The 9,426-nt window shown below is 36.3% G+C and overlaps 1 protein-coding gene across 1 annotated transcript; it reads left to right on the top strand.

Annotated features, from left to right (window-relative positions):
• Positions 1 to 6,340: 6,340 nt before the first annotated feature.
• On the top strand, positions 6,341 to 8,661 carry LOC131857877 (receptor-like protein CLAVATA2). Its single transcript, XM_059210651.1, has 2 exons — positions 6,341 to 6,875; positions 8,561 to 8,661. Exons 1-2 carry the CDS (start codon positions 6,341 to 6,343, stop codon positions 8,659 to 8,661), a joined length of 636 nt encoding a protein of 211 aa, XP_059066634.1.
• Positions 8,662 to 9,426: the final 765 nt, after the last annotated feature.

The raw sequence follows: 9,426 nt of genomic DNA, 5'->3' as shown, positions 1-9,426 counted from the left end.
CTCACCTCATTTATTTTTAGTTACCTAGACATTTAATATTCACGTTGAGCATTTAATCATTGTCATAATATAATTTCTCATCCTACATCTCACCTTGCCTATATAAGCAAGGCTAATGTATATTTGTAATCTATCCCATATCTCATATCTCAATATTGAGGAAATATCATTATGTTGCATATTATCTTGTGGAAGGCATCATTTTTTTTGTAGGTGATCCTAGAGTTTGCAGCTCCTACATGAGCTCCTACACTAAGCAACCTCCTTGGCTTCAATCCTTGAAGATAATTTTTCTTATCATTTCTTTTACTTTTTCTCATCTCATTTTCAAATTTAGTTGATGTTTGTAGGAGCCAACATTAAAAAATTTCCTTACCTGTAGAACATTAGTACTACTATGAATAAAACACATTTAGCTATATAATTTCCTTGAATAAAGAAAAAATCATTCCTCTAAAAATATAACCTTACTAAATCATTAAATAGATTGCATCATTTTTTTATTTTTCATAATTTACTTTTACTATTTAAAAAAAAAATCATGAGCACAATAGACAAAATTTTAATCACCATAAGAGAAAATATATTTTTAAAATATTTTCTATTTTCGATGTTGTCAAAATTTTATGTTACTTTTATATAGATTATGTCTCTATTTTAGTAGTTTAAATTTTACTAATTTAATAAAGATTTAATGGTTGATAGAAAAAACTATTTATAGCTATATTGGCCAAGAACTACATATATTTTACTAATTCATCAAATAGAGTAGGTGTATGTTCATCATTTAATTGATTATTCAATGTGGTCTCTTCTTCAATTGGATTAGGTTCATACAATAAATCAAATGTCTCTTCTTCAATTGCATTAGGTTCATATGGTAAATCAAATGTCTCTTCTTCAATTGCATTAGGTTCATACGGTAAATCAAATGTCTCTTCTTCAATTGCACTAGGTGCATTATGTTTGTTTGGTAAATCAAATTGAGATGTTGAGGATGACATACCTTCTTGTCCCATTGTTCTTATGTCATGTAATTTCTTCATATGTTGCCTTTGTGTTTCCTTTCAGCCTCTCATTATTCCACCATTCCTCACTTGTTCTTTCCCATGGTTGATATCGGTTGTCCTAAATAGAATCATATTACATATATATGTAAACAAAAGTTCATAAACAATCAAATAACCATAAAGTTGAGAATTATCATTACTTTTTTGAATCAAAACTATTAAAAATCACAATAACATTGACAAAACTAATAAGAACAACAATTCAATCATTTTGAAATCATACAAAAACAAAAAATTCACTTACTTCTATGTATAAAATAGTCACAGAAGTGCAAACATAGTTGCAGTGCAGCGTTCAACAACCTCAAAAACTTCTTTTGAGGTCATTGAGGTGGTTGGGTAACTAAAAGTATATGTTCAAGTACTGCATATGCACTCTTTTTAGTAATCCCGTACGCGTTGTTAGGCCCTAAAAATGTTTGTAGAGCAACATTAATATTTTTGGTACCCCGCACACACTATTAGACCTTAAAAATGTTTACCAAACTAGCGAACTAATAGTCCCAGTACCTAGTACAGACTTTTTTTAGTAAATAAAATGCGAAGGAAAAAGGATGGAGAGAGAGGGACAGGGACAAGGGGAGATGGAGAGAGAGAGAGGGAGGGTGAGGGGGAGAGATGGAGAGAGAGGGAGAGGGAGGGAGAGATAGAATGTAAAAGGGAGAGAGAGAGGGTGGAAAAGGGAGGGATGGAGAGGGGGAGAAAGGGAGATAGAGGGAGAGGGGGAGAGAGGGAGATAGAGGGAGAGGGGGAGAGAGGGAGAGTGAGAGAGAGGGAGAGAGGGAGAGAGGGAGCATGAGGGAGAGGGTGAGAGAGGGAGAGGGAGAGGGAGAGAGGGAGAGGGAGAGGGAGAGGGAGGGAGAGGGAGAGAGAGTGAGAGGTAGAGAGAGAGAGAGAGGGAGAGAGAGAGAGAATGGAAAATGGAGAGAGAGAGAGGGTAGAAAGGGGAGAGAGGGAGAGGGGGAGAGAGAGGGTGGAAAGGGGAGAGAGAGAGAGAGAGAGAGAGAGAGAGAGAGAGAGAGAGAGAGAGAGAGAGAGAGAGAGAGAGAGAGCGATATGATGGAAAAGGGAGAGGGAGAGAAAGAGAGGATGGAAAAGGGAGAGAGGGAGAGAAAGAGAGGATGGAAAAGGGAGAGAGGGAGAGAGAGAGTGGATGGAAAAGGGGGAAGAGAAGGAGAGAGAGATTAAAGTTTAATTATCATTAATAAAATATTCATACACACATCTTTTGAAGAACTCTTATTTATTTGAAATGACTGCAAAATGTGAGAATATTTATTTGATGTGATTGCAAAAGTGTGAGAATATTTATTTGAGACTGTTAGCTAGACAGTAAGCTTGGAAACAACTCTATTGTGTGGCTCTTAGTATTCTGAGAATTGTAGGGGGACAAATTGGAAAGAAAGAGATGGGGGAGGAAGGGAGGTAGAGAGATGGGTAGAGAAGAAGACATGTCACATGATGTCATTAGGGGTCACATGGGTTCCTAATTGAGCCACACATGCGTTACAACACCATATGACCCCTTAAGATACTGTTTGACCCCTTGAGATATTATACATGGTTCGAAGAGGTCATTAGATGTTATGTGGGGTCCAAAGAGAGAGAGGAATACAATATAGTACAATAAGATATAAAAAGACAATTTATATCAATATATGTACATACATAGATACATATAATACACATAGAATATCAAAAGGCAATACACATACACACACATATGTGTATATATATACATAATATATTATATATTATTATATAATATATAATATATTATATATTATTGTATAATATATAATATATTATATATTATTATATAATATATAATATATTATATATATATTATATACATAAATATAATATATATACATGAAATATCATATTTTACATAGTATACATATTATACATATAAATATATGTGTACAGACACCCATATATTAAACGCATGCAAAAGCGCATATGCGATGTTTTAGCTTTAACATTGTGTATGCACTGCTAATTGTAAAGACACCTCGTATGTGGTTTTGTTTTAAAAATACCTCATACGCGTTGTTTATAGTATAGGGAGCCCATACACACTTTTTACTATTTAGGCTTGTGAATAGGCCTAGATGACAAAGCTACAGGTTGGAAGTTTGATATCCCTCCATTTCCCTCCTTTTTGACATGTTTTGTTTTATCAACTTGGTTTCTCAATTTTGTCATCATCAGGTTTACACTTCATCAAGTGGGTGTTTCTAAAATTGCTATCATATTTTCACCCATCTTCTGAGCTTTCTAACCATAAATTTTTTTATAAAAATTTGAACAACAATATCATATTATTATTGAATTTCTTTTACTAGTGTCTCCATAGTTCTCAGAGACATATGTGTACCATTTTTTTAATAACTTTTGATCTATATATTGAAACTTAAAAAAATTATATATTATTGGAGTGCACTTTATTCTTTATAATTTAAAAAAGAACTATATTTTTTATTATTTTGGTGCAAGTTATGCTTTGCGCATGAACATGTACCTAATTTTTAGGATGTGCTCGATTTAAAAAATCATAAAAATAAAACTCAACAAAAAATTACAAAAAAATACAAATCTTCTAGTGCTCACTCTTAAATATCTTTCTGCCAAAGGATTTGTCAAAATACTAAATCTAACTGTGACTTTTTTGATACGCACGTCAAACACTATGTTATGTTTTTTAGATAAAATCAAGGTCTATTTTTCATGCGAGAAAGATTTGACCGCCTTAATCTTATCCAATTTTGAAAAAGTTTATTAGTTTGGAACCTAGATTCAGAGTACTATAATATTTGTTGTTTGATTATCATCATATCTTGAGTAGATGACTTTCAACTTTCGCCTCCAAGTTCAGGTTCATGTGATTTCAAAAAAAAAAAGTGTCCACTTATACCCCCCTTTTTGCACACCATCTTTGTGCACTTACCCCCATCTCACCCAACATCCACTCATGCTCAACTTAAGTATTAGACACAACATGCACATCAGCACCAATCAAGGTTTTGGGGTTACTATCAATTTTGTGGGCTAGTGAGGGCTTAACTTCATTTCTTTTAGCATATTCCATAATAAGAAGGATAAGGCCCTCATATAAAATAGGGTTTTCACCTTTTTTTGCATGATTAAAAAGGATATACTCCAAGGAAGATAGCAAATAAAATGATAGAGAAATTTTCCTATCATGTCTAAAATGGTTCCAAATAGTAAAATGATAAGAAAAGATACTGAAAAAATGACTGTCCAAGGTAATGTACCTCATAATCACCTTTGCAACATCAACCCAAAGACTCATTAAGTCTTTTTTGTTGTAGCCTCCATCAACCATTTTCCTAACTCTATCTCTTTCACTCTACTTATCAAAGAAAATAGAGAGGGATTCCTCTGTTGCCTTGCATTCTTTGCAGAAATTCTTCCCCTCCATCTGTAACCCAATGATATCCGTAATAAGCTCCTCATCAATTCTGAACTTAGCACCATAGGCACTAAGAACGCCATTATTCCAGCCATTAACAAACCCTTTCGTCACCCTGGGGTCATGACCATACAATTTTTTAATGTATGGGACAAGATTGGCATCTGTAATCTCAACCCACATATCATTATATTGCTCCCACTTATGATACGAGGACAACCGAGCCTTGTTTTTATCTCCCCCCATGTTACAGTTGCCCTTGTTGATTTTGGGATTCATCATCTCATAACTAGAAGACACAAAACCAGGAAGCCAAGAACAATCTGAAATCCCTAGTTTTATGTCAATTCTAATTATTGCAAAGAGTGGCTTTACGCATGTGATAAGATAACATCATTAATATTAGATTGTTGAGAGTACACAAGACATGCAACATCCTTTTGTGCCTATTTACACAAGTACATCGGGAAAGTTTCCCCTTCCCTCCACCATTTGATTTTCTCATAAACCATACTCAAGTTATCCACGTAGTCTGCAAGTTGGTTACCTTCCCCAAAAATATGCATTATTTGGATTTCATCTAGCTTGGTAATCATGTCAAGGCAATCCTAAATTAAGTGTTTAATTGTCCAACTAGGAGTCATATGTTTAATTAGACAATTAATAATATTCAGGGAGTCACTTTCAAGCCATACCTTTTTATGACTCTCCAAAAAGAAAGTTGAAGCCCAAGGTAAGTTGCATTTGCTACTAGAGGGTGTGTTGCACCAACATCACCAGTCACATTAAAATGTTTACCTAGTGCACTATAGTTTATACGGGACTACCTAATTCCTATAGTCTAAATAAATACAGAAAAAAAGACAAAAGAATCAAAATCCAATAGCATTTCTCATAGAAGAAAAAAAGGTACTTGCTTCTACCTTATAATGATAACAATAATATTTACCAAACTATCATAATCCTTAAAACCGTTGCAACATTGCAGCAGGATGGGATATGAATCATTTTGATATCAATGATCTAGATCTTAGGTGATTGAAGAGATAATAATCTAAGCAAGGATGTAATTGTGACATATGAAAGTGGAACAAATATAGAGAAAAAAAGTTTATATTAAGAAAAATGTTAAAAATAAAATAAACTATTTTATTAATCAACATGTTGTGTACATAGTACACTCTCATATAAATGTTTGTATTTCCTCCTATCTTTCCTATTTTTCTTATGTCAAAATATCTTTTCTTATGTTATAGATGTAAATTTATAAATTATGTACATGTTCATCATAAAATTAAAATAAAAATGCTTTACTGGACAAAATATAAGCCCCGGAAATTTAGTTGTGCCCTTTGATTTCTTTATTATTCTTGTATTTTTTATGTATGTTCCAAACAGAAAATTCTATTTTTTGTGTGGGGTATGATCTGATCTGTGTTTTCGTGGTCGACACGAATATTTGTGGAAAGGAAATGTACGGAATTTAACTCATTATAAATTCTTGGCCAATGTTGGAAATAATTGGAATGAAAAATTCTTGGTCAATAGGGAAATGACACGGCATTTTCTTGTTTTATACGTTAGCCATCACATTCTATTTGCATTATCGCTCAAGAACCGACAAATTTGTTGTGCTTTTCCATCGCATGATTTTTCCACCCATTGAGAAATACACAAATAATGACAAAAATGTTAGTGTGGATGTGACACTTTCTTTGCAAGCGCGACACTCTACACACAATTGTGTGGATATATTCATCATTCTTTTCACCTGATTTCTAATCACATCTTTTCTTTCAAAGTTAAGATAATAAGAATTTTAGTGTCCGCAAACATGGAAGCTATGTTTTCATGTGGCAGAGTTGCATTTGCAATCATAACAATATTATGCTGCTTCACTTCCCCTGCAATTGCATGCCCCTTCCGTGAGAGAAATCTTCTCCTGGATTTCAAGGTAGCCATTGTAGACGACTATAACACTCTAAGTTCCTGGCACGGATTCAATTGCTGCACGTGGAGAGGAGTCAGTTGTAACCTCCACACAGGCCACGTTTCTGGACTGGATTTGAGTGGATATAATTTGGAAGGTAACATCAGTTCATCGCTGTTCCAACTTGTACAGTTGGAGCACCTCGATCTTAGTCACAACCTCTTCAAGGGTAAATTCAGTCTTCCCCATAATCGACAGTTGAAGAGTCTCACTTTTCTTGACTTGTCATTTGCTGGAAATGTAAATGAATCCTCACTGGGTTCTGTAAGCGAATTTTATGTGAGTTTGGAAAGCTTATCAAATCTGGTGAGCTTGGAATACCTCTCTCTTGCTGCAGTGAATATCTCTGCAGGCAAAGAGTGGGGTGAAGCTATTGGCAGTCTCCCCAACCTTCAACAACTCAGCATGTCTGTAATGGGCACCCTAGAATGCCCAAAAACTAACCCCACTGCTGATAGGAAATTAGTCAAACAGTTTGCAGCCAACTCCTTATTCCTCCGTTTAATGTTTCCATGTTTTTGTTTTTTGTTTTTAAGTCTTTGCACAGGTATGAAACCACATAACATGAACTAAAAAGAATTTACAATAATAGGCAAGCTGGAAATTGAACTACTGCTGTTATAATATTATTTCCAGAATTAACAAAAATCAAATACATAGCAGGTTATTTTCAACTCACTAAATACTCCAGCATTTTTAAATAATGTTCCAACCAAAGTTTCTAATTCTGCTGCTACAGTAACATGAATAGTGCTGCATGAATAGTGCCATGTGAATAGTGCCACGTGAATAGTGCCAAGTGAATAGTACCTACGTGAATAGTGCCATGTGAATAGTACCCACGTGAATAGTGTCACGTGAATAGTACCTACGTGAATAGTGTCACATGAATAGTACCCACGTGAATAGTGTCGCGGCCTGTAGCTAGAGATGCAACCAAATAATGCTGCTGCTTGTAGCTGGAAAAGCACCCAATCTGCCTGTAAATGAAGCTGATAGCAAAGGATTCCAAAGGCCAAACCCCAAGGGAATGACGTCTAGAATGTCACAAGAGAGGATAGATGTCCTCTAATGCCAAGAACGGATCTGCCACTCACACACCAAATTCTTCTCATATTCCACATACCCAATGAAGCCACAAAAGCTCCCTTTTATTCTTTCTCCAAGGGGCGACCCAACTCACTCAAGCAATGTGGGATAAAACATGTTCTATATAAGACATATTAAAATATTCACTTATGTCTCCCTTGGTTGCCCCTTTGATTTACACATATCTCCATAAAATAAATATTAAAGTAACACTTTAATATTTTACAATTAAATTGAATGTTACTTTAATAACACTTCAGGCATTAAAATATATTAGCAATCGGACTCCGAATAGCGTGAGTGATAGCTCGTCGAAAAGCTCTCGCCAAGGAGTATCAAATCCAATCACCAAAACTAGCCCCTCTTGTGTCCTGCTGACTTACTAAAAATAGTAAGTATGCCTGAAACTAAGTAAATCAACTTCGTTTTGGCCCAAACCGGAAATGACTAGGCCAAAACACTCCACGATCCCTTTAAACCCTTCGTTAGCCCTCGGGACCATGTAGAGCTAGGCTAACGCACATATACTTGGTCAATCTGCTAGAGCGGGGACATTACAGTCCGCCCCCCTTGAAATTGCTTGTCCTCAAGCAATCTCAGTCCAGCTTGCTGTATCACCTGCTCATTCTCCCATGTAGCATCTTCCTCCGGTAGGTCTCTCCATCTGACCAAATACTCCTTCACTATCCTGTTTCTGAGTTTCCTCTCTCTAGTGTCCAGAATAGCCTCAGGTACTAACACGAGCTTCTCGTCCTCATCCAAAGGAGGTAAATCTGCAGAAGGTACTACACTCTGACCAATAGCTTTCTTAAGCCTAGACACATGAAATACATTGTGCACCCGACTACCCTCTGGAAGCTCAAGCTCATAGGCGACTTCGCCCACTCTTCAAATCACCCTGTAGGGACCATAAAATCTAGGCTTCAACTTTTCAGCTCCGCTCTTCTTGAGTGATAACTGTCTATATGGTTGTAGCCTCAAGTAAACCATATCCCCTCCCTCGAAACTATGCTCTATTCGGTGCTGATCAGCGTACAATTTTAGTTGATTCTGGGCCTGCTATACATTCTCCTTGAGCACTTTCAGGATGTCCTGACTATCCTGCAATAAGTTTTTGGCTTTGGGCACTCTGCTATCCCCCAAAACTAAATCCATGAAGCTAGGTGCATCATAACCATAGAGTGCCATGAAAGGAGTCATCCTGATGGACATATGATAAGTGGTGTTATAACAATACTCTCCCATATGCAACCATCTGACCCAAGCTTTTTGTTGTGCAGTTACATAGTTCCTCAAATATCCCTCCACCCATTTATTCACAATCTCTGTTTGCCCATCTATCTGCGGATGATAACTAGTGCTAGGTGTAAGATCTGTACCACACAACCTAAACAACTCCTGCCAAAAAACACTCATAAACTTACTATCCCGATCACTGACAATGAATCTGGGCAACCCATATAACCTGAATATCTCTCTAAAGAAAAGATCTGCCACCTGTGCTACTGTGTAAATGGACGGAATAGCAAAGAAGTGAGCGAACTTCATCAAGTGGTCCACCACCACATAGATGCAATCCCTTCCCTGCACTCGTGGTAACCCAGTGATGAAGTCCATCGAAATACTTTCCCATTTCCTATCAGGAATAGGCAAGGGCTATAATAAACCTACAGGAAATGTGTGCTCTCCCTTATTCTGTTGACAAACCGCACACTCCCTGACATACCTCTGAACATCATCCTTGAGCCCTCTCCATGAGAACTGCTCTTGGATCTGCCTGTAGGTCTTGAAGATCCCCGGATGCCCAGCTATAGGTGCATCATGAAATGCCTTTAGTATCA

The sequence above is a fragment of the Cryptomeria japonica genome, chromosome 8, assembly GCF_030272615.1.
Source record: "Cryptomeria japonica chromosome 8, Sugi_1.0, whole genome shotgun sequence".
Lineage (NCBI taxonomy): Eukaryota > Viridiplantae > Streptophyta > Pinopsida > Cupressales > Cupressaceae > Cryptomeria > Cryptomeria japonica.
The sequence above is the reverse complement of the archived record's forward strand: the minus strand, read 5'-3'. Positions and strand labels throughout refer to the sequence as shown.

Coding starts and splice junctions, on each gene's coding strand:
- LOC131857877 (XM_059210651.1), top strand. CDS start 6,341: ATGGAAGCTATGTTTTCATGTGGCAGAGTTGCATTTGCAATCATAACA. Junction 6,876..8,560: donor GTGGGGTGAAGCTATTGGCA/GTCTCCCCAACC, acceptor ATATGGTTGTAG/CCTCAAGTAAACCATATCCC.